Source organism: Primulina tabacum, chromosome 3, assembly GCF_025594145.1.
Source record: "Primulina tabacum isolate GXHZ01 chromosome 3, ASM2559414v2, whole genome shotgun sequence".
Classification (NCBI taxonomy): domain Eukaryota; kingdom Viridiplantae; phylum Streptophyta; class Magnoliopsida; order Lamiales; family Gesneriaceae; genus Primulina; species Primulina tabacum.
In genome coordinates, this window is record NC_134552.1 from 899,205 (window position 1) to 925,481 (window position 26,277).

The window sequence follows — 26,277 nt, forward strand, 5'->3', positions numbered from 1 at the left end:
CATCTTCATGCTACCAAAATCAATTTGTTTACTTATATCAGCAACCTTTCGGTTATTTGTTTAAGTCGTGGTGTCTGATTAACCGAGTGTTCTTAAAATCCAGAACTGTAAGTGATCACTAAGAGTTCCAACACAGGCAGTGTGATAAGTCCTGATTGGAGTGGGCTGTTGCAAAGAATTTTTGTAAAGCCAAAGTCTTTTAATGGAATCCTTCCAAAAGAGAAAGAAAAGGTAACATAGGAGTTTTCTTCTCCGAACATCAATAAAAAATCTAGTGTATTTACTTTCTGCAAGCACTTACCTTTCACTATATTTATTGATAAGGTTGCCAACAAGTTTTAAGCTATCATTAGAAATCTTGAACCATTTTTCCGTACTTTACAGTGGTTCATATTTCTAACAAGTTTAAGAAGAATTTTCAACCGCTTAAAAACGGTTGGAAATCAGTTTTAGAAAGCAAAATTTGAAAGAGTTCATTCACCCCCCCTTTCTAAACTCTTTCTCTATCCCAACAAGTGGTATCAGAGCAGGATCTTCTCAAACATCGATATCCAAAAAATTTACTTATGACATCTTTCAACAAAATCCCTATGTTTTCAAAGGAGGATTATGACGATTGAAAAATTCGTATGCAGGTTCATCTAGCAGCCCAGGATTATGATATGTGGTACGTCATCACTAACGGGCCAATGAAGATCTTAAAAGTAAATACAGCTGCAATTACCACTGAAGGTGCTCCCCAAATGGTGGAAAAACACCGTTCTGAATGGACAGCTGAGGATAGGAAGAAGGCAAATCTTGATAACGTAGCAAAAGATATTCTTTATAAAACCTTGGATAAAAATATGTTTGCCAAAATTAAGACCTGCACTACAGCAAAGGAAACCTGGGAAAACTCACACAACTGTGTAAGGACAACGATCAGACTAAAGAAAATAAGCTGACTGTTGATATCTAGAAGTTCGATAATGCAAAGATGAAGCCGGGAGAAACTCTTGCAGAATTTGACGAACGGTTCAGTAGTATTATCATCAAACTTATTTCCTTGAGAAAAGAATATTCCAATCGAGAAATTGCCCTGAAGTTTATGCGACCTCTTCTCAGAGAATGAGACGCAAAAACTATAGCAATTCGAGAGTCGAAGGATCTGACTAAACTGAAACTCCATGATCTTTTCGCTGATCTTAAAGCATATGAGTTCGAACTTGGGATATGAACTGAAGAGGAACCATCCACCTCCCAACAAACAAAGGCCTTGGCAGCTACCACGGGGACTCTTCCAGTCGAAGAGTCCACAAGTAAGAAATCGGCTTAGCAAATAAGCAATGAAGCCATGTCCCTGTTTGTTAAAACGTTTGGTAAATTCATGCATAAGAATCAATCTCAGACTAATAAACCCTACTTCAAAAAGGACCATACTGATGATGGTCAAGCTTCTTTAATTGTGGGAAAAAGGGCATTTTATTGCAGAATGCAACAGGCCAAGCAAGGATGAAAAGAGATAGGTTGACAGGAGACGATCTAAAGACGATCAAAATTTCAAAAAAAGAAGAGTCAAGGAGTTCTAGTAGCAGAAGAGGACAAAAGAAAATGGGCTAACTCAGATTCAAAACAATCCATCTTTGAAGAATCTACAAGTGAAAGTGAAGATGATACAGTAAAATGTCTCATGGCTAATGAAGATTCAGAACTCTAAGATGAAATGATATTTAACTTTGACTCTATTGAATTCACTCGAGAAGATCTGGTCATGTCAATACACGACATGGTAAATGAGTTTAAAGGACTATCGCAAAAATTTGATGAAGCCAAAGTAGAAAAATATGACTTAAAAAATAAGTTGACTCTCTCTAGCTACTCTCAGCAAAAGGAGGTCGACGGTTTGAAAGTGAAGTTGAGTCTGCTAGCTGCTGAGAATGATGATTTGCGTAGACTGTTTTATGCTACGTTAAAAGAGAATAAAAGGTTGACAAATATAGTCAACTCATGGAACAAGTCCTCTGCCTCACTTAATAAGATGCATGAGATGTAAAAACCAGCTGGAGATAGAACCGGGCTAGGTTACAGTATCAATGAATGCAATACTTCAGAAGCATCAACTCAACTGTTACTAGAGAAAGACAGTTTAAAATCAATTAAATTTGTCAGATCTAGTACGATATATGAGCATGACGAGCCTGAATTCCAAGGCATTCAGAATGTAATCTTGAGAACAATGGAAGGTGATGTGGTTTGGGATATGTCGAAGTTAAGAGTGCTAATTTCAACCGATCATGGCTCAGACGCAGGCCAAATCCAACCGGTCACAGCGGTTCAGATTGGTCCTGTAGAAAGCCAAGTTCAACCGGACATCACTCAAAAACAAGATCTAATCGCTACCACAATAACCGACCTATTCAAAAGAGGTACATAGTGATTGACAGTGACAGACGGAAAAGACAACATACTGATTATTCACTTAACCGCACTCACCTTGGGACACACCATGGAAAGTCCTTTAGAATAATCCAGGTGTGGATTCCTAAGGGTCTTATCAGCTCAGGACCCAAATAGGAAAGGGTACCAATCTCTCATTTTCATAATTTCAGGCATTGAATGGAATGATGACTGTCTAAAGGTGCCCACTTGCTTCATTACCTTAAATGGTAATAAAAATTGGCTCTGGCATAAACGACTTAATCATCTTAATTTCAAATCCATTGCTACCATTAGCAAGTTTAAACTGGTATCTAGATTGCCTAACATTGATTTTGCCGAAGATAGAATCTGCAATGCTTGTCAGCTAGGTAAACAAGTTCGCTCAACTTTCAAGAACAAAGAAAGAAACTCATCAGTTAGATGCCTGGAACTTCTTCACATGGACTTGTTTGGACCTATACTGGTAATGACCTTAGGGGGAAAGAAATTTGTGGTAATTGATGACTTCTCCAGATTCACATGGGTAATATTTTTAAGCTCCAAAGATCAAACCGCGGTTCAACTAATCAAGCTCCTCAAAATACTTCAAAATGAGAAAACTACAGCAATAGAGAGAATCAGAAATGACAGAGGAACTGAATTTTTGAACCAATTCCTATCATGTTATCTCGAAGATCATGGCATAAAGCATGAGCTGTCAGCTGCTAGATCACATCAACAGAATGGAGTAGCTAAAACAAGGAGCCGCACATTGAAAGAAGCTGCTAGGACCATGCTGGCAGAATCCGGTATCTCACAACGGTTTTGGGCAAAGGCTATCAGTACAGCCTGTTATACTCAGAACCGGTCTATGATCAATAAAAATCATGGAAAGACTCCATATGAAATCTGGACCGGCAAGCTGCCAGAAGTTGGATACTTCCGCATCTTCGGTTGTAAGTGTTTCATTCATAATAATGGCAAGACACACCTAACCGTATTTGATGTAAAACCCGATAATTGTGTTTTCTTGAGATACTCAGCAGTGAGCAAAGCATATAGAGTTTATAATCAAAAAACTCTCACTGTTGAAGAATTCATACATATTGTATTCGATGAATCATACATATGTCACGACAATAGCAGTAACAACATTCATGATCTAATCAATAAGCTTGATGCTACTAACTTTGAACCAAGCAGTGATGACAAAATAAATTTAAGAGAAACAAGTGAACACATCTCGGAGCAAAGTCCAACCACTCGAGAACAGACTCATCAGACAAACGAACTAGAGAATAATCATCAACCTGAGATCGTTCAGATAGAAGAAGAGTTGTTGGAACAAGAAAATAACATCACACAACCAACCGAACCAGATCCATATGGACCATGTCTCCAGTGGAAAAAAGATCATCCACTTGAGCTAGTCATCGGTAACCCTACTGCTCCTCTTAGAACTAGAAATCAAATGATTAATGAATTTATGCATGCCGCATTTGTCTCCCAGTTAGAACCTAAGAAGATTGATGATGCACTGCATGATATCAACTGGATAGAAGCTATGCAGGAGGAACTTAATCAATTTGAAAGAAGCAAAGTTTGGCATCTAGTTTCTCGTCCTGATAATATGCTAGTTATTGGTACTAGATCGATGTTTAGAAACAAAATGGATGAAAATGGTTCGATAATCAGACATAAAGCCAGACTAGTAGCTCAAGGCTATAGGCAGGAGGAAGGAATAGACTTTGATGAATTTTTTGCCCCTGTAGCTAGGGTAGAAGCAATTAGAATCTTTCTGGCCTTTGCAACATTTAAGGATTTTAAGGTACATCAGATGGATATTAAATCTGCATTTCTAAATGGTTTGCTAAATGAAGAAGTTTATGTAGAGCAACCACCTGGTTTTGTTAATCACGTTCATCCTAATTATGTTTACAAACTAGTTAAAGCCCTGTATGGACTAAAACAAGCCCCTAGAGCATGGTATGACACGTTAACTAAATTCTTGCTTGAACGTGGATTCTCAACTGGAACAGTTGATAAAACTTTGTTTAAATTTTCAAAAGATGGTAACTCGTTATTTGTGCAAATATAAGTGGACGATATTATATTTGGGTCAACTAATCCTAAATTATGCGAGAGATTCTCTAAGATAATGTAGGAGCAGTTTGAAATGAACATGATGGGAGAGCCGAACTTCTTTCTAGGGCTGCAATTCAAGCAGTCAAAGGATGGCATCTTCATTAACCAAGCTAAATACACGAGAGATATGCTGAAAAAGTTTGGAATGAAAAATTGCTCCCTAGCCACTACCTCAATGAGCTCATCAATCAAACTGGACAAAGATGAAGGGGGAATCTCTGTGGACAAAAAATAGTACATGGGGTTAATTGGTTCACTACTGTATCTAACCGCTAGTCGTCCAGGTATAATGTTTTTTGTTTGTCTATGCGCTCAATTTAAATCTAATCCAATGCAATCTCATTTTACTGCCGCTAAACGATTCCTTAAATATCTTAAGGGCGCTATTAATGTGGGTCTTTGGTACCCCAAACATTCAAGTCTTCATCTTGTAGGATATTCAGATGCAGATTATACCGGTTGCAAACTTGACAGGAAAGTACTAGCGGTTCATGTCAGTTTTTGGGTGATAGACTAAAATCGTGGTTTAGCAAGAAACAGACGTCTATTGCGACATCAACCGCTGAAGCGATGTACCTTCGGCTGGAAGCTGCTGCGCACAGATGCTATGGATAAAACAACAGCTAAAAGATTATGGAATTCAAGCCACTGAATCTCCCATCTTCTGTGACAACACGAGTGCAATCGCAATCACATACAATCCACTCTCGAACAAAGCATATTTAAATCAGACACCATTTTATCCGAGAACATGTCATGAAGAAAGAGATTCGACTTGAATATGTGCATACTGATCAACAATCGGCTGATATTTTCACTAAACCGTTATCAGAAGCTAATTTTTCTTATTTCCGAAATACACTTGGTTTAATCGATTTATCTTAGTCATTTGTTTATCATTCTTAGTTGATTGAATTATTACTAAGTTTGTCATGCAGAAAATAAAGAAATAGACAGATGAGAAGCGGTAAAAACATAATAAAATTTCATTAATTTAGGCAAGCCCTTACAACAACAATTTCTTTCTTCACTGCACCCCTCCAGAAGGCCAACCAAGTGGTCAGCTCTCCGAAAAAGGTGCGGATAAAGTCCTCTGAGAAGGCAATCCTTCTCAGAGCCCTCTGCTCCTTCAGAAGCATGAGGAGGTAGACACATTCATCAGAGAAGATGTCTTTGGTATCAGCACGCGGAGGCGCCACTGATACTTCTTCATTGTTGCCACCCCTTTGGGGATAGCAACAAGCCCTCCCTCGAGGGAGGACTGAAGCCCTCCCCATGCCGTGATTATCTCCTGCATGAACTCCTCAGCGAGATCCGGCTCACTTGAACTACTTCCAGTATTTATTCTCTCTTATCTTGCTTTGCACTTTAAAATGATTTTGTGACTAACCCCTCTGGTTATATTTATAGATAAGAACCATATGAAAAGTCACAATCGTAATTACTGTCAGAAGGATATGAAGAGTTCCCTGCAAATCGACCGTCGTTTCACTACTCGAGGATAAGTTTACTTTATGCATTTGCTTAGGAAGAATACCGCTTTATTCAATAATTTGATATGACTCAAATTTCTTCCCTCTAATCATATTAAATGGTTCATTTCATCATATTGGGCAAGTTTTACTTTCCACGTTATTTCATACAAATTATGCAACTTTACGTCTGCCCTATTTTGATGTGACGGCTACTTCCTCAAAATTCGAAATTAATCATTTTACTGCCATCTAAATTTTTTCAAAATTCCTCCACTTACAGTCCTCCACGTGGAATGACTTGTGATTCTTCGAACCGGACACTCATACACAAATTCAGTATCATTCTTATCTTTATTTTTTATGCAATCATACACAATTCTTCTGAAATATTGTCTGACATTATATTCTAGGTGTGTATTTCGATCTTTCCGCATCAAATGGCTGCATCAATTGTTCAAAATACAATTGCCATCAACTTCGCATCAGTATTTTCCATGACCAACAAGCCAATGAAAGCCATGTTTCGTCTCCTTGGATCTTTTGGGCTTCGTTCATTTATGGGATGCAGTGAGAAGTATTATGAGCATCTAGTGAAGGAATTATTCGATTCAGTATACATGAAAAACGGAAAAATTATTTGTGCTGTTCAAGGGAAAAATCTTCATTTCACCAAGAAGATGTTTACTGATTTGTTTAAACTACCAGCAGCTGGAATCACCGACTTCACTACACTTCCAAAGGGCAACATTGAGCTTTGGAGAAGCAATTTCTCCATCACCGATTCTCCAATTTCTTCTCTAACCTGTCAAAAATGTGATCTGAAGATCGAATTCAGATTGATGGTTGATATCGTGGAAAAAAGAGTCTTTGACATGGCTAGTGCATATGACAAGATAATTTTTGTAAAATTTCTTGTCATGGCCATCATCTCATCAAATCTGAAGGTCAACTGTTCCGACATTCTGTTCGAAACATTGGTCGCTGTGATAAAGAAGGAAAACTAGTCTCAAGGATTTGCGGTTCAAATCTGTTATCTGCTAATTAACGCTGGAGTTCAACCGGTGGAAATGACTGAAGTTGGAAAGACCAAGCTGTTCAACTGGCCAACAGTTGAAAACTTTATCAAGAAAAATCGACCAACCGATGAGGAAATAGTCTCTATCAAAACAGAGACTGGGGTTGAATTTGTAAACAAAAGAAGACTGAGTCAACTCCCAAGAGAACAAAGAGAAAACTTGTCCTAAAATCCAGCTCTGATGATGAATCTAGAGACGATGTTCCTGTCTCTCAATTTTTCAAGAAGAAACGGTCAAGAAAAAACGGTCCGAGAAGACCAAAACAACGAAGATCCAGTTGATTAAGCATCTTTTGCTGCCACTTGTTCCTCCCCCAATCCCTGCACTTCCTGCAACAAATCTAAAAGGAAATCAAATTACTGAACCAGAAAATGAATCCTCTTACTCAGGAGTACCTATCATTCTTTCAACAGATAAAGGAAAACAAATCATGATCGAAGAACCACCAAAAACCAACTCAGTCCATACCGCCATTGTTCTTACCAGTGAACGAGTCAGTGAGACCGTTCAGAAGAATATGGAAATGTTTGATCAATGGGTTCAATTGTGAACCGTCACAACCGTTGACTCATTGATTCAAACCGGTAATATTCAAACCGGTAAGATCAAAGCTGTTGTCAAGCTTGAACGGACCATCTTGGAATGGACAAAAACATTGGATATTCCAACCGCTCTGCGTCAACGAGATTTCTTATAAATTCAGATGAAAGAGAGTGCTCTCCGAGCACTTATCCAACTAGAGTCTTTTCATGATTCTTGTTGATCATGGATCGTTTCTGAGTGTAGCACGCAGTGTTGATAGCTTCTGCCCAAAATCTCTGAGCGATCCCAGACTCTGCTAGCATAGTTCTAATTGCTTCTTTGAGGGTGCGATTTCTTCTTTCAGCAACCTCATTTTGTTGTGATGATCTTGCATCTGAGAGCTCATGCTTGATGTCGTGGTCCTCAAGATAGGATGATAGGAATTGGTTCAAGAATCCAGTTCCTCTATCACTCATAATCCTGTCCACAGCTACAATCTTTTCATTTTGGAGTCTCTTAAGAAGTTTGATGAGCTGAGCGGCGGTTTGATCTTTGGAACTCAATAATATTACCCATTTGAACCGGAAAAAGTCATCAATTATCACTAGGGTATATTTCTTTACCCCTAAGCTCATTACTGGTATGAGTCTAAATAGGTCCATGTGGAGTAGTTCCAGGCATCGAGCTGGTGAGTTCCTTCCTTTATTCTTGAAGGTTGAGCCAAGATATTTACCTAGTTGACAAGCATTTCAGATTCTATCTTTTGCAAAATCAATGTTAGGCAAACCATATACCAACTTAAGCTTGTTAATAGTGGCAATGGATTTGAACTTAAGGTGATTAAGAATTTTGTGCCATAGACAATTTTTATTTCCATTTAAGGCGATGAAACAAGTAGATGCATTTAAATTATGATCATTCAATTTCACCTTATATGTGTTCTGTTCTCTAAGACAAGTCAATACAGTATTGCCTGCAATAGATTTAATAGTGCATGTGTGCTTGTAAAACTCAACGGTGTAACCATTGTCACAAAGCTTACTTATGCTAATCAAGTTATAACATAAATTTTCAACTGAGAGTACATCTTTGATAATAATTTTGTTGTGGGTAATCTTACATTTACCCACTGGTTTACCTTTAGAATTATCACCAAAGGTGATTCTTGGTCTTTTGTAGTCGACGACTTCTGATAGGAGATTTTTATTACCTGTCATATGTCTGCAGCATCCGCTGTCTAAAAACCAGATGGATTCTTCCAAATTCTTCTTCTTCAGTACCTGAAATTATTGAAATAAAAACTTGTTACTCATATCTATTTGGCTCCTAAACTTATTAAATCCTTAGGGACCCACACCTGGATTATCCTGAGGGATTTCCATTGTGTGTCCCAAGATGGATGCAGTTATGTTCATAATCTGGTGGTGTGTGAAGTGTTCTTTATTTTGCAGTATGTTGTTTTGGTCGTTTGTCCTTATGACTCAATCTGCACCTCTTTTGAACCGATCGGCCGTTGTAGTGTCAATTAAGTCTTATTTTCGAATGATGTCTTATTGAACTTGACTTTCTGGGGGACCAATCTGAACTGTTGTGAATGATTGGATTTGGCCTGCGTCTAAGCCAAGATCGGTTGGATTTCGCACTCTAAAATTCAATATATCCTAGACCACGTCGCCTTCCATTGTTCTCAAGTCTTATGTTCTGATTGCTTTGGACTTCGGGCTCGTCATGTTCATGTACCATATTAGATCTGACAAATTTAATTGATTTTAAACTGTATTTCTCTAGTATCGGTTGAGTTTATGCCTCAGAGGTGCTGCATTCATTGATGTTGTAACCTAGTTCAGTTCTGTCTCCGGTCGTTTTCTGCTGCATCTCATGCATCCTTTCAAGGGAAGCAGATGACTTGTTCCATGAGTTGACTGTGTTCATCAACTTTTTATTTTCTTTTAACGTGGCATGAAATAATCTTCGCAAGTCATCATTCTCAGCCGCTAGTAGACTTAACTTCACTTTCGAACTGTCAACCTCTTTTTTGCTACGAGCAGCTGGAGATGGTTAACTTGTTTTTTAAGTTTTGTTTCTACCTTAGCCTCATCGAATTGCTGCGATAGTCCCTTAAACTCATTCATCATGTCATGCAGTACCGTGACAAGGTCTTACCGTGTAAATTCCAGAAATTCAAAGTCAAATACCATCTCTTCAGTGGATTCTGATACTTCATCAGCCATGAGACATTTTACTGCCTCATCGTCGCTTTCACTCTGAGTCTAAATCAGGCCATTTGCTTTTTCCTTCTTCTCCAATTAAAACACGTTGATCTTTCTTTTTGGTGTACTTTTTATCATCTTTGGACCGTCTCCTATCAACCACTCTCTTTTCATCTTGCTTCGGCCTATTGCACTCTGCAATAAAATGCCCTTTTTCCCAAAGTAAAAACAAGCTTGACCATCATCTGTATGGTCTTTTTTGAAATATGGTCTAGTAAACTGAGATTGAATTTTACGCATAAATTTACCAAATTTCTTGACAAATAGGGACATAGCTTCATTGATTAGTTACTCAGCTGATTTCTTACTTGTGGACTCTTCGACCGGAAGAGTCATTGTGGTAACTGCCAGGGATTGGTTTGTTGAGAAGTGGATGGTTCTTCTTCAGTTCGTATTCCGAGCTCGAACTCGTACGCTTTAAGATCGGCAAAGAGTCGTGAAGCTCCAGCTTGTTCAGATCTTTTGATTCTCGCATTACTACTATCTTCATGTCCCATTCTCTGGGAAGAACTCTCATTATCTTCAAGACAATTTCACGGTTAAAATATTATTTGCTTAGAGAGATAATTTCAATAATAATACCACTAAACAGTTCATTAAATTCGGAGAGAGTTTCTTCTGGCTTCATCTTGGCGTTGTCAAACTTCTGGATTGCAACTGTCAGTTTATTTTATTTGGTCTGGTCGTTGCCCTCACACAATTGTGTGAGTTTCTCCCATAATTCCTTTGATGTGAAACAAGTTTTAATTTTTGCAAACATATTCTTATCCAAAGTTTTATAAAGGATATCTTTGGCGACGTTGTTAAGGTTCGCCTTCTTCTTGTCCTCAGCCGTCGATTTGGATCGATATTTTTCCACCATTTGGGAAGCACATTCAGTTATAGCCATAGTTGGATTGACTTTCAAGATCTTAATAGGCCCGTCAGTAATGACATACCACATGTCATCATCTTGGGCTGCTAAATGTGCATGCATACGATTTTTTCATTCATCGTAATCTTCTTTAGAAAACATATGAATCTTGTTAAATGATGCCATATTGATTGTAGATATCAATGTTCAAGAAAACCCGCTCTGATATCACTTGTTAAAATCGGGAAAGAGTTTAAGGGGGGATAAATAAACTCTTTAAAAATAATTGATTTTAAAATTTGTTTTCAAACGTTTTTAGGCGGTTGAATTTTTTTTCCAAATGGCTAGAAATATGAACCACTTGAAAAATGAGGAAAACAATTCAAAATTTCTAATGATAGCTTCAATCGGTTGGCTGACTTGTTTAACAAGAAAACGTTTGAAATGTAAGTGATCGCGGAAAGTAAAGACACATGATTTTTATGGATGTTCGGAGATAAAACTCCTACGTCACCCCTTCTTCCTCTTTAAGAAGGATTTCATTAAAAAACTTTGGCTTTACAAACTTATTGCAACAACCCACTTCAATCATGACTTATCACACTGCATGTTTTGGAACTTTTAGTGATCAATATACATTTCTGGATTTTAAGAACACTTGGTTCACCTAACAATACAATCAATCAAATAACCAAAGGTTAATGATGTAAAGAAAACAGTATGTTTTAGTAGCACGAAGATGATCCTTGAATGATTAGATATCTTTCTGTTGAGTGTGTGTTTGATGAGCAATGAAGTATATGAACTTTAGTTGCGCTCAAAATCATCAAGTATGCAAGTTTAATAATATAGTAATCGCGCGGTTTCAAAGCTTAGTTGATCGATGTAACTTCTGCATTCTTCAACTCTTCTTTTATAAGCTGTCATTCCAACTGTCGAAAAAATGTGTAACGTAAACCCTGTAGCATTGGAATGATGTGTCATTATCAACTGCAATAACATTAAATGTTCTTCAGTAAACATTTAATGTACTCTTTGCTTGTGTAGCTTTGAATCCCGTTCCTTTGAAGAGTTGCTGCTGAGCATCCTTTTATATTAAATGTTAGCTCCATCAGAGCTTGTAAGATGTTAAAACAATCTTTTCTATTCTGGGATAGTGACATAAATGAAAATATTTATCGGGACTGGTGCAGGATATGTTTGACTTGTAGCGGTGCAACACCATTGAATGTCCTGAGCCGGTCAAAGAATGTTTCATTAAGTGAACAATGAATGGCTATTTAACGAAGCGGTTGAAGACTTTGAACAGCCGGTTGAAAATCTTCTAACGATTGAAACTTCTTCAAGCTGCTAAAATGATGTAGACAGTTGAGCTCCAAACAGTTTGAAGTGTTCCTGTAATACAAAATAAATTGTGGTTGTTTTCCTGAAACAATTAGGTGATGTTTTGATTTTGTTAATCATCAAAACTTTATGATAATAATAATTTCTTAACAGTTGACATGTAATTAATTACCTTAGCTTGTCTATAGAGACAATATTTAGACTCACTGAAGTATACTACTTGTTGACAAGAGAGTGCAAAAATCAAAGTTGTGGCAACTATAATCATGTTTAAGATCGATATTTAATTTTGATACAAATTGATAAGATATTTAACACTAATATTTTATAATAAGTTGTAAAATGAGGAAATATATTGGATTCGAAGACCTAACAATTAAGAACTTAGGAATAGTTTGGTACATGAGATAAGGGAGAGATTGATAAATAATCCTCTTTATCTCATGTTTGGTACCTTTTTAAAAAAGCCCATGATATTGATAAATAATTTTTTAGAAGAATAAAATGTCCCCTCTATTAGGTGTGATAATTTTAATTTAATGATAAAATACACTACAAATGACCTAATTGTCCTCAATTTATTATAAATGATTTTTATAAATCTATGCTAGTAGGTTGAAATTAAAATCAAATAATTATATAAATAATTTTTATAAATATCAATAAAATTATTAGTATCACTCGATTAACCTTAAAAATTGATATTTGACTTGACTCACAAAATCAAGGGCTCAAGTATCATATTATATAATATATAAAATTAGATAAAAATAAATAAATCATGCAAGCACTATCGGCGCATGAAAAAATAAAAAATATGAATTCAAGCAACAATTTTAAAATTATAAAATTTATTATGATAATGTTAATTTTGTCATTACAATCTAATATATAAATTTAATCACTTTTATTAAAATCATACCAAACATTAAATATAATATCCTACATCTTATTTATCCTTATATTATATATCACATTTTTATTATATCATGTGTACCAAACTATGCCTTAGAGTCATATCGAATATTAGTTGGATTAAGAATATGTGATGGGCTATATAGAATGATTTAACCCAAACATCTTTTGTGCCTCATTATGAATAACAAAAACAAAAAGATTACTTCATTTTATTTGAAAATCATTTCAGTATATTCTATTAATATTAAAGTAGTCCAAGGGAAGAGCCTAGGCTGGCTTAACAGTTCTCGAAACTGGTTCGATTATACCAGTTTCGGAACCGCCACCGATTTCAGTTTTGGATCTGATCTAGACTAACTAGATCCAGCTCGGAACTTGAAACGAAAAAAAAAAAACAAAAAGCATTTTATGGCTATCGTAGTCGTGGTCCCAACAGCTACACCTTTTTGTAATTTCATTTTGACCTCCAAAATTAAATTTCTTTCCCCACCCCCTAAATTTAACTATAAATATATGTTATTTTTCAACATTTTTCACACAATAATATCATTTCTTTCGATTTGAAATTTCTCTACACTCAATCTCCAATGTGTTTTTGTTTAATATTTATTTTATACTTTACATTATATATTTGCATTCAATAAATTTATTTCTGGAACTTTGAAAAAATATTTGGTCAAGGTACATAAAATTGACCCTAATAACTTACTACCATTAGGTAGAGAACTAACCCAACAAAAAATTAATCCTTTAACTGTTGGAGGTTTTACAATTAAAAAGAAATTTCTCGAAATTCGTTATTAAATTTGTTATGAAATGTTGTCAACCTTTCTAGTAGTAGCTTAACAAATTTTTTTTGTTAAATTTAGTATTACTATTCAACTTGGTTTTCATAATATTTCTAGGAACACACTTAAGAAATATCGTTTTGAAATGTACACGGAATATAAAGAACAATTAATTTAGCATATTTTGAATATTAATTGTAGAGTTAATTTGACAACTGATATTTGGAATAATATAAAATTAAAATCTTATTTTTTTGTTATATGTCATTAGATTGGTGAAACTTGGACTATACAAAAAAGAATTTTATCCTTAGATAAGCTAGAATCACCACACGTGGATGTAATATAACTAGATATGTTTTAAATGTTGCTAAGGTTTATGTCATACAAAAGAAAATAATGTCGATTACATTAGATACATGCGAATGCCAATATAGTTGCGATTAAATACCTTAACGATTAATTAGATACAATTTTAGAAGGTAATTTGATTCTTGTTAGATGTGAATGACATATTATCAACTTATGTGTTAGCTGTGCTTTTGATGAACGCAAGACTACTACAATAGAAAAACTCAAAATATATGAAAAATTATTACATGAAAGAAGATATAATCGTGATTGAAAAGTACTAGTCATTGCTAAATTAGTTATAAAAAACTTCCTCTTCTAATTAAAACTCGATTGAATTTTTTGTATCACTCCCTTAGTACTTTATTAAGTTTTAAAGATTTACTTACATTGTATTACAACAATGCAGCGACATAAACTTTAATATTGACTGACTTTTATTGGTATATTTTGACTAACCATGTTTCTGTGTTGGAAATTTTTAAAAATTCAATTGAAAAGTTTTCAGGTATTACCTACACAATTACAACCATGTTTCTACATATGCTTTTCAATATTTTTTTTTTAAATTTATTGAATAGAGTGGAAATGTTTTTATAGTGATTTGTTTCAAGTATGAAAGATAAACCCATCCATCCGCTACCGGTCCAGGAAGTGGATCGAATTGGTTCCAAGGTTACGGTTTAGACACTGGTGGATCCAGAACAAGTGGGAATCAGATTGGATCCAGTAATTCGTTAAGCATGCCTAGAAGAGCTCAAACATCTACTTTTATGAAATAGTTGTTTTTATATCAATTACATTGGATACCGCCAAGTTTGAAAAATGATTCATGGATAACATATAATTATTTTTAAATTTTATTATTGTTTAACTTGAATCAAACGATACATAAATCAAATATACAAAGTTTTATCTTTCGCACCAAATAACATCTCTACCTTAATTAAAGGAGTAGAAGTATGGTGGGATAAGCTTGTATAGCGTTGTTCATACGTCACACTTGTAGAGAGTGGGTGTGAAATACAAAACTGCACAATCCTATATACAATATAAGAAATTGCGTAGGTATCTTGTGAGATGGTCTCACGAATTTTTATCCGTGAGATGAGTTAACCTACCGATATTCACAATAAAAAATAATACTCTTAGCATAAATAGTAATACATTTTCATGAATGACACAAATAAGATATCCGTCTCATAAAATACGACTCGTGAGACCGTCTCACACAAGTTTTTGTATAGGAAATTTTATAAGATCAGACAAGATATACGATAGTTTCATATTTAATGCTAATTTTTTTAATTTATATATGATTTTATAACAATTCTACAATCTATAATTTTTTTTATTACTATAATTTTTTTAATATCAAACGTACTTCGTAACATTTTTGCTAGCAAATAACAATTGAATGTGCCACAAAGTTTGATTAGTCAAAAAAAGGTTCCCGCTCATCCCACAATTCATCTCTTCCGTAGATTTCCATCTTCATCGACGGTCCACATCAAAATCATACCCAAAATTAGAGCCAATCAAAACACACAACCGAATTCCCGTGCGAAATAACATCTTCACCGTGAATGTTGTCTTAATCAACGGTTCCAATCAATTATCCGCGTCTCTTTAAAATCCTCCAGTAATATTTCTCCTCCTCCTCGATATAAGACCCTCTTGAATTCGATCTCTTCTGCACTCCATCAGCTCATCTCTTTGCCAAAAATCTCTTTTTGCACACCCAATCGCAGAAATGGGAGCCAAAGGTGAGAAAAAGCCAGCGGAGAAGAAGCCCGTGGAGGAGAAGAAAACCGCCGACAAAGGCCCAGCCGCCGAGAAGAAGCCCAAGGCCGGAAAGAAACTCCCCAAAGACGCCGCCTTGGCCGCCGCCGGGGACAAGAAGAAGAAGAAGGCGAAAAGAGGTGTGGAGACTTATAAGATGTATATTTTCAAGGTCCTGAAGCAAGTTCATCCAGACATCGGGATTTCCAGCAAAGCAATGGGGATCATGAACAGCTTCATCAACGACATCTTCGAGAAGCTTGCTCAGGAATCGGCCCGATTGGCGAGGTACAACAAGAAGCCCACTATTACTTCGAGGGAGATTCAGACTTCTGTGAGATTGGTCCTGCCCGGTGAGCTCGCAAAGCATGCTGTTTCTGAGGGAACCAAAGCTGTGACCAAGTTTACTAGTTCTTGATTTCGGAATATAATGGTGTAAATTCTAACTTTTGTTAGTTTTTATGGGTATTTAAGGATTAATGAATGCTTGGATTTACTGCTCTTTGGTATCTTAATTTTTTCTCCTTGGTAATCAAATTTTACCTGCAATCAAAATAAAAAATTGAATTTCATGAATTTTTTGCCTTAGTCAATATTTGAAAATCGAACTGCTATTTTCAATCGCACGAGAAAGCGAGATTTTATTCTACTCACACAATTTTCTATTGATTATTAAAAAATTAAATAGCTTTGTTGTACATTGATTTAAATGATGGCAATAACCCTAATCGAATTGTCTCTGTACAATTTGGTTTCAGATCTCTTTATTAGACGCCAATCACATTTTTGTGAAGTCAATTTTTATATTTTCTTCTAATGAAAATTCAATTGATATTTAAATTTGATTTTTCAAAATTCTATAAAAATATAGAGTATCCAAAATTTCTATATATTTCGATAATTCCTACGTAACTTTTTACAGTATAAAGCTTTAAGCATGAGATACAATGGTAAAATATATAAAAGAGTATTTTAATTCAACTTATGTTTCGTTTGGATTGAAATATTTAGATTTAAGAAATTATGTATAAGAAAGATAAGAAATATTTTCAGTTTGGAATAAATTTAAAATCTACTACAATCACCCAAAATTAACTACTTAGAGCACCCACATTGGGTGTTACCTTTAACACCCACTCTCCAATGTGGGTGGGCGTTATAACGTCCACTCATATGAGAGAGGGTGTGGGGCGTTCATATGTATGAACGCACATATGAACGCCACTGTGTCAGTTTTATTTTAAAAAAAAATTCGAAACTTAGCGATCAAACCGTCGCTGAACGCGGGCTCCACGCACGTGATGAATTTTCCTTATTTAATGTATTAGTTTAAATTTCAAATTTGTATGTTTAAAAAAAAACGGAAATTAAAATAAATTTAAAAATAATGTTAAATAAAAAACTAACAGTTGTTTTTGTTTTTAAAACTAAAAAATTGTTTTAACGGCTAGTTTATTAAAAAAATAATATATTCATATATAAATATTCACACACTACACAAATTATTTCAAATATCAAAACATATTATTTTTCACTCCAAAAATCTTCTCTCTTCTATTTTCATCATCTCAAAATCTTTTTTTTCAAAAATTTCTTAAATCCTACTTTGTTCCGAAATGGATAAAAATTATTGAGGGTTTTTTAGAAATTTCGTGAGTTATCCAAAAAATCCGGAAGAAAATACTTCTTCCCAAAATTCGGAAATTCCACCAAAATATCCATATTTTCCAAAGCCACCAAATTATCCACAAAAAAAGTATATCGCTTCAATGCAAATTACAATAGTATTTATAGTGTATATCGTAGCGGCCACAGTGATGAAGATATACTACGACTTGCGTATTTTCTAATATTTTTATGCAAGTGTTATTTATTATTATATGTTGTACTGTTTTATTTTAGGTTTATAATAAATTTTTAATTTTAATTAAATGACATTCATAAAATTAAATTATTTTACGTACTGAATATATAAAAACAAATTATTATTAATATAAAATAATAATAATTTAAATTTCTTAAAAAATTTGAAATTGAATTTATTTAATGTAAAATAAGAGTAAGATGAATGAGTGGACAGCGGAACCTACAAATAATGAGTGTGAATGTTAAAATGAATGTGGGAGAATAAATGTGTTAATGTAATGTGTATGTGGAATGTGGACCCCACGATTTTTGATGAGGTGGTGGGTGTTATAACACCCACCAATGCGGGTGCCCTTAAAATTTGAAATCAATTCTCATCCCAAAAAAACTATTTGTTAAGATCGAGAGATTGATTTACAATGTGTGAATGAAAAATCACAATAAGTTTGAATATTAATTTGGTTGGGTTAGTGACATTGAATAGTAATTTGTGTTGGTTGGATATCTATAATCCAACAATTTAATATTATGCGGAAAAAAGTTAACTGAAATGGTTTGAACAATAAAAATGACAAGACTAATCTGACAGTTAGGCTATCAAATTGAAGTAGTAAATACACAAAAGATGTTATATGAATGTTCGAAAGCTGAATAACTCATAAATAATTTATTCTTCCACTTAGGAAGGATTCCATTAAACTAATTTGATAATTACAAGCAATTTGCAAGTACACACTTCACTAGAACTTATCTCTTCCCTATTGAAACTCCAAGAATACTTCATTCATTGAACAAAAAGACAAATAAGACGCTTACTTTCAATTTCAAGTATTTCTCAAAAAAATATATTAGCACGAATTGATAATCAATGATTAGATATAATAAAGTGTGTGATGTAAGAATACTTGATCGATAAGGCTCTCAAGAACTTAATACTCATAATAATGCACGTAAATATGAAATTGTAAGAGTCTTTGAAATTTCATCCAAATGATCTATTTATCGGCTTCGATCTGAACATGACTAATTTATCAATTTGATAGTCATTTCCAAATAGAGAGATCGTTGTGCCATGTTATCGTCCTTTCTGATAGATAATACACTTTGAATATTGCGAATTGACTATGAAATTAATGGAAAAAGACTATTGATATGAAAAACTTTATTCGATAAGCCAAGTGAGATCTGATCCTTAATAAGGAATGATACTGTAGTCATCGGAGAATGTCTGCTGAAAAACCAAACTAATTCAGTTAGGTAGGGTCATAAATAATCATTGAATAAGTGGCCTTCGATAATCTGTCTAACTTTCAATACTAGTTAGGCTCGTTGATCGCTTGGGCTCGAAGATTTTGCTCGAGAAATAATGAGTTACTTAAAAAGTATTCAGTTTCTATTAACAAATTCAGTTCAGATATGCTATATTAATTTTCCTTTAATTCAATAGAATCCACCAAAATTTAATTGATCCAACAATTTCTTTATTTTGGTGATTGAGAAAATATGCATATACAAGAAAGACTGTGAAGGGAAATATTTATTCCTAATTTTAATTGATATATCTTATTGATTTATTTCCCTAATATTATCTTTTCTTTGTTGATATGATATTTAATATTTAATTATGGTTTTGACTTTCTAGATAATTATGTTAAGATTTTATTGTGATATGATTTCTTCCTTGAATTTAATTTTCTATTGATAAGATTATGTGAGATATTGTGTTTTACCTTTCTAGATATTATCTTTGTGATAAATATCTTCTAGATATAATATTTATGATAATGATTTACATGATATGGTATTATTGATTTGTTTCTAATAGAACTCTTGTTTACCATATCTTATATATTTCTTTATGGAAGATAAACTCTAGGAGAGATGAAAGCTATACATAAGAGGTGATCCACGTGAGGTGATAAAGGGCGAATAGAGAAAAGAGTGTAGAGAGAGAGACGAAGAAAAATTCAGAGAGTTTTAGTGGAAGAGATTTTTCGTGGAAGAGTTTTTCGTGGAGATAGTTTTTCGTGGAGGTGATTTTCGTGGGAGATTTTTGTGCTGCTTCTCCTCTCTCGGTTAATATTCACTCACGTGTGCACGTTCAGGAATTCAGAGAAAACCTTTTAAAGAGACGTGCTGTGAAGAGCGTGATAGAGTGTTGCTCTGAATGTTGAGAACATCTGCGGACAACATCTGCGAAGAAGTTGGCCGAAGATTGCTTCTCGTGGATTTACCTTTATGGATCACGTTTTTTGCTTTCTTGTTTTAGTTTTATTCTGGTTGTTTGTTTTAGAAAACATTTGTTTTCTCAACTTGTTGAGGAAATTGATTTTTGTCATAATCACTAGTGTTAGGTTTTTGTGAACGATTGATTTTTCTAGTGATTAATTTTTGCCATAAGGCACCGCAATTTAATCTAGTCCATTTAGTTATTGAAAGTGAATTTGTGTTGCAAAATATAATATTCCGCTGCATGTTGTCCGAGATGTTGTAACATCTGGCACAACACTTAATTCTGATAAAACACAAATTTACTATTTTACATCGTATATTGATACTTTTATCATTTTGAGCATCTGTCGGACAAAATAATCCTTACAAGTGGTATCAGAGCCTACTCTTGATATACTAAGTGCTGATTCTGGTTTTTGTTTTGTTTGACAGAAATATTTAATGGACACATCACTTACAAACGGAGCACTTCGACCACCAGCTCCTAAATCTCATGTCCAACTACAGTTTCGACCAAGAAATGAAGAAAAACGCTAGTTGCAAGTAAATCCTTTAGGTGTTGCCCTAGGTGTTGCCACTCCTGGCCGCAACATCTACAAAAATTCAGTGTGCTTGAAATCCACAACTTCTGAAAATTTGAGTGGAGATGACGAATCAGGAGCTGATGATGAAGAAATCACTCTTGAGAGTGTGCAAAAGCTTTATGAAGAGCTGTTTGAAGATTGGACCAACAGAAACAAGATGAACTCAAGTCTCATGAAGGAGAACGTTGAATAAAAAGCCGTAGTTGCCAAACTTGAAGTACTTTTGAGCAAAAAAGATTTGGAACTTGGTAAGACCAAAGAAGAACTTCAAAAAGCAACTGAAACCTTGTCCAAGTTTAATTCAAGCACATCCAAGCTTGATTCCATACATTTGATGGGAAGAGATGACAAAAAGGGGCTAGGTTTCAAAGACAGTGTGTTTGAAATTGGTGAGTCTTCAAAATCTACTGTGTTTGTGAAAGGAAAAACTGAAACATTCACACCATCTCAAACTACATCTTCAACCAAAAGCTCTCCACCAAAAAGACAACATACTACACATGTCCCTAAGAGAAGAAAACGAAGGTATGTATGTCATTAATGCTTTAAGCTTGGTCATATCAGGCCATACTATTTTAAACTCAGGGATGATCGCATGAATCAAAAGTCGAGCCAGATGTTGCCCCGAATGTTGTCCAACACTTTCCGCAACACCTCCCACCATCGACCTACAGTAAGACAAATTTGGGTCCCATAGGTAAAAACTCACTGTAAAGTTGTCTATACTTCGTTGAAAACTAATACTGCTGATCATTGGTACTTTGATAGTGGAAGCTCACGCCACATGACGGGATCACGAGAATATCTCACCTGATTATGTTGAGCAAAAATGTGGTAGAGTGACATATGGAGGGGGAGCTAAAGGAAAAATTGTTGGAAATGGTACTTTGAGTGTTGAAGGACTGCCAAAGCTCCACAATGTGCTTCATGTCGAAGGATTAAATTCAAATTTAATAAGCATAAGCCAATTGTGTGATGATAATTTGCATGTAAAGTTTGATAAACATACTTGTGAAGTTTTTGATGAAACTAATTTGTGCATTATGACAGGTACAAGGTCTTCGGACAATTTCTACCAAATATGTGAAGAACTTTCATGCAAACATGCAGAAGTTAGTGAACTCGACATATGGCATCAAAAACTTGGACATGCTAGTTTCAAAACCCTGAAGAATTTGAGTAAGTACGATGCTGTACGAGGTATGCCTAACCTATCATCTAGTACACCATATGTTTGTGGAGACTGTCAAAAGGGTAAGCAAACTCGCGTGTTACATCACATGGTGCCCCACTTTGGGACAACACGTTGCCTCGAATTGCTACACATGGATCTTATGGGTCCTGTGGAAGTGAAAATTTTTGGAGGTAAGAAGTATTCATTTGTTTGTGTTGATGATTTCTCACAGTTTTCATGGATAAGTTTCATTAGGGAGAAATCAGACACTTTCAATGTGTTTAAAAAATTGGTCACAAGGATTACAAACTTTCATAATTTGAAGGTGACAAGGATAAGGACTGACCATGGTAAGGAATTTGAAAACTCCTCATTCTCATCTTTTTGTGACAAGAAAGATATTTCACATGAATTTTCTGCTCCAAAGAAACCACAACAAAATGGGATAGCCGAACGTAAGAATAGAACACTTCAAGAAATGGCAAGGGTGATGTTGACTTCAAAGTGCATTTCAAAGCGTTTTTGGGCAGAAGCCCTTAACACCGCATGTCATATTTCAAATAGGGTGTATTTGAGAAGTGGTTCGACTATGACATCGTATGAGATAATTATGGGAAAGAAGCCTAACCTTAAATATTTTCATGTTTTTGGTTGTGTGTGCTATGTTTTGAATGACAGGGATCAACTTGCAAAATTTGATTCAAATAGTGATAAGTTTTTGTTTTTGGGATATGCCACTAATAGTCGAGCCTATCGCATGTTTAATTTAAGAACTAGGACTATTATGGAATCCATTAATGTTCTTTTTGATGACCTTGCAGATTTCAAAAAAGAAAACAGCTGAAGATGATGTGGATGAGTTTCTGGAAATTCCAATATCACTGGAAAATGCAGATGTTGCCCAAGATGTTGCAACATCTGACACAACACCTGACACTGAAGTCACTGAAGCTGCGGACGAAACGAATAACGATGATGACGCGGTAGATGATGGACGTAATATTCCAAGTAAAATTCAGAAAAACCATCCATCATCTCAAATAATTGGAAGTATGCATGAAGGTGTCCAAACTTGAAAGAAAGAAAAAGTGAATTACCGAAAGATGGCTGGACTTATTTGTATGAGCTCCTTATACTCACAGATTAAGTGAATATCTACTGGAAATTGGCTTCAAACGAGGTGAGGTAGACAAAACTCTTTTTATTAAGAAATCTAAAGGTGAGAGTCTTATTTGTCAAGTTTATGTTTATGATTTCTCACAATTTTCATGGGTTAGTTTCATTAAAGAGAAATCGGATATTGTGATAATTCTAGTACAATTGATATTTCAAAAAATCCAGTAAAACACTCTCGAACAAAACACATTGACATTAGGCATCACTTTATTCGAGATTTAATAGAAAAAGGATTGATTCGAATTGAATTTGTTGGTACAAATAACCAAATGGCTGACATATTCACAAAAGCATTAGTTTTTGAGAGATTCTCCAACCTTAGGAAATCTCTCAGCATGTGTTCTGCCTAATAATACATAGATGTTGTCTCAGATGTTACAACATCTCGGACAACACCTAAATTGCATGTGCATTTCTAGGACTTAGACATACTGCATCTGCATGCATACTGTTATATGATGTGTTATCACTATGTTGCATAAATCTTCTGGTGCACTTACAATTTCTTGTTCTATCTAAACTTAACACACTTGGATATGCTTAACAATCTGATTAAATCACAAAATAGTTGAAGGATGATCATGTACTCCATGACATTGTCTCATACGAAAAGTGACTTGAAAAGATTGAGTACAAAGAAAAATCAATTATGCATATGCTCTGTATCAGAAGAAAAGATGGGAAAAAGCTACCTAAAAGAGTCCAATGAAGACTGTGCTTTTAGTGTGGGAGCTACCTCTTCTGAATTTAATACAGAAGGCAAAAATAGAAGAAAATGGAAAAAGCTACCTAGAGGTGTCCTAAAGAAGACCGTTCTTCTAGTGTGGGAGCTACCACTTCTATGATCAGAAAGTTGATAAGTCTCCAAGTGTGCAGAAAAATCAAAATTGTTTTTCTGGAATTGTGCGTGTTGTCAGAAGATGTTGCCAACATTTGTGAAAACACTTCATTTGTGAACATATCTCATATTTGCTTTCATGTTTCTATTTCTGTTACATTCTGTTATTAGGCATAAATAAGTCATACATAAACATAACATTATGAATATTGTTGTGTCAAGAGGACATGAGTATTTCGACAAAGAAAATTCGATGAAAATCCAGATTTTACTGAAAATTGAATATGTGTGATTTTTTAGGGTTCAGTGGTGTTAGATCGATGTGGGTTTTAATTCTGGAAATTATTTTGAAAAGATATTGGACGCAATTATCTCGGTATTCTTGGAAGGTGATAACGGCTAAAAATATTTCCCATTAAATTTTTTTTTCCGTTAAGGATCTTAGGATTGTTTGAGTAAATCTTGATTTTGTTACCGTTGCATGCATACTTATTCTTTTGATTTACACTGTTTTCTCTTCACATTATTCACATAATTCCTTCTTCAAGATTTCGTGATATAGTCTATTACTATATTCTTGTTGCTGACTACAGACTGCTATTGGATGTTAGTGTCCATTCTGGACAAAAAGGGGCAGAAGACGTGACTCAAACTCAAGGGAGTGTGAATTGAAAGGATCAAATGATACCATCTATCTGATACCTTTGCTTGATTTCGTTTTTAATGTTCTGCTTTGTCAAGGTTCTGCTTCCCTGATGTGTTTCTGTTTTAATTGCAGGTGTTGTCTCCGGTGTTGCCAACACAACGAACAACACCCGTACTAACTTGATTTTATTCAGGGGGAGAAAAATTCTCATATTAACTGGAGTTCAACTGAGAAATTGAGTTTGATTTGATTTTGTCTAGAAAGGCAAAAAGGGGGAGATTGAAGGGAAATATTTATTTCTAATTTTAATTGATATATCTTATTGATTTATTTCTCTAATATGATCTTTTCTTTGTTGATATGATATTTAATATTTAATTATGGTTTTGTCTTTCTAGATAATTATGTTAAGATTTTATTGTGATATGATTTCTTCCTTGAATTTAATTTCCTATTGATAAGATTATGTGAGATATTGGGTTTTACCTTTCTAGATATTATCTTTGTGATAAATATCTTCTAGATATAATATTTATGATAATGATTTACATGATATAGTATTATTGATTTGTTTCTAATAGAATTCTTGTTTACCATATCTTATAGATTTCTTTATGGAAGATAAACTCTAGGAGAGATGAAAGCTATACATAAGAGGTGATCAACGTGAGGTGATAGAGGGCGAATAGAGATAAGAGTGTAGAGAGAGAGACGAAGAAAAATTCAGAGAGTTTTAGTGGAAGAGATTTTTCGTGGAGATAGTTTTTCGTGGAGGTGATTTTCGTGGGAGTTTTTCGTGGGAGATTTTCGTGCTGCTTCTCCTCTCTCGGTTAATATTCACTCACGTGTGCACGTTCAGGAATTCAGAGAAAACCTATTCAAGAGACGTGATGTGAAGAGCGTGATAGAGTGTTGCTCTGAATGTTGAGAACATCTGCGGACAACATCTGGAAAGAAGTTGGCCGAAGATTGCTTCTCGTGGATTTACCTTTTTGGATCACATTTTTTGCTTTCTTATTTTAGTTTTATTCTGGTTGTTTGTTTTAGAAAGCATTTGTTTTCTCAACTTGTTGAGAAAATTGATTTTTGTCATAATCACTAGTGTTAGGTTTTTGTGAGCGATTGATTTTTCTAGTGATTAATTTTTGCCATAAGGCACCGCACAAGTATTTATACTTGTTCAAATTTAATCTAGTCCATTTAGTTATTGAAAGTGAATTTGTGTTGCAAAATATAATATTCCGCTGCATGTTGTCCGAGATGTTGTAACATCTGACACAACACTTAATTCTGATAAAACACAAATTTACTATTTTACATCGTATATTGATACTTTTATCATTTTGAGCATCTGTCGGACAAAATAATCCTAACAGACTGAATTCATAAAACTGAATTAGATACATGATACTTCTGCTCAAAAGATAACCACGATAAGATGATAAACTAATAAAGAAACTGAAACTGATCTAATCATTATATCTTGTGATGTTCTTTGTGACTGCCTAAGTGCTTTCTTGAATTAGCAGCCTAGAGGGTTCTCGACAGTGGATTAAGTCTTCTGCTGACTAACCTCCTTTTTTTTTTTGTCAGTAACACCTTGGTTTATTCAGATAATCAAGCATTGCAGTCAGTTGGGTACTAACATTATCAATCTTTTTAGTTGGGTACTAACATTATCAATCTTTTTAAATAGAAGTGAATTGATTTCATCAATATTGGAGGATACATGATAATTACTTGTCTGAATCTATCCACCAAGATTGGTTGCAGTAGCAGCCTGTGCTTTCTTTATCTAATTTTATTTCATAAAAAAATCCAGCACATTCTTAGACATTGA

The 26,277-nt window shown here is 34.6% G+C and overlaps 1 protein-coding gene across 1 annotated transcript; it reads left to right on the forward strand.

Annotated features, from left to right (window-relative positions):
- The first annotated feature begins 15,838 nt into the window (after positions 1–15,838).
- LOC142538793 (histone H2B.3-like) lies at positions 15,839–16,423 on the forward strand. Its single transcript, XM_075644089.1, has one exon. It carries the CDS (start codon positions 15,893–15,895, stop codon positions 16,337–16,339), a length of 447 nt encoding a protein of 148 aa, XP_075500204.1. The 5' UTR covers positions 15,839–15,892; the 3' UTR covers positions 16,340–16,423.
- The last annotated feature ends 9,854 nt before the right edge of the window (positions 16,424–26,277 follow it).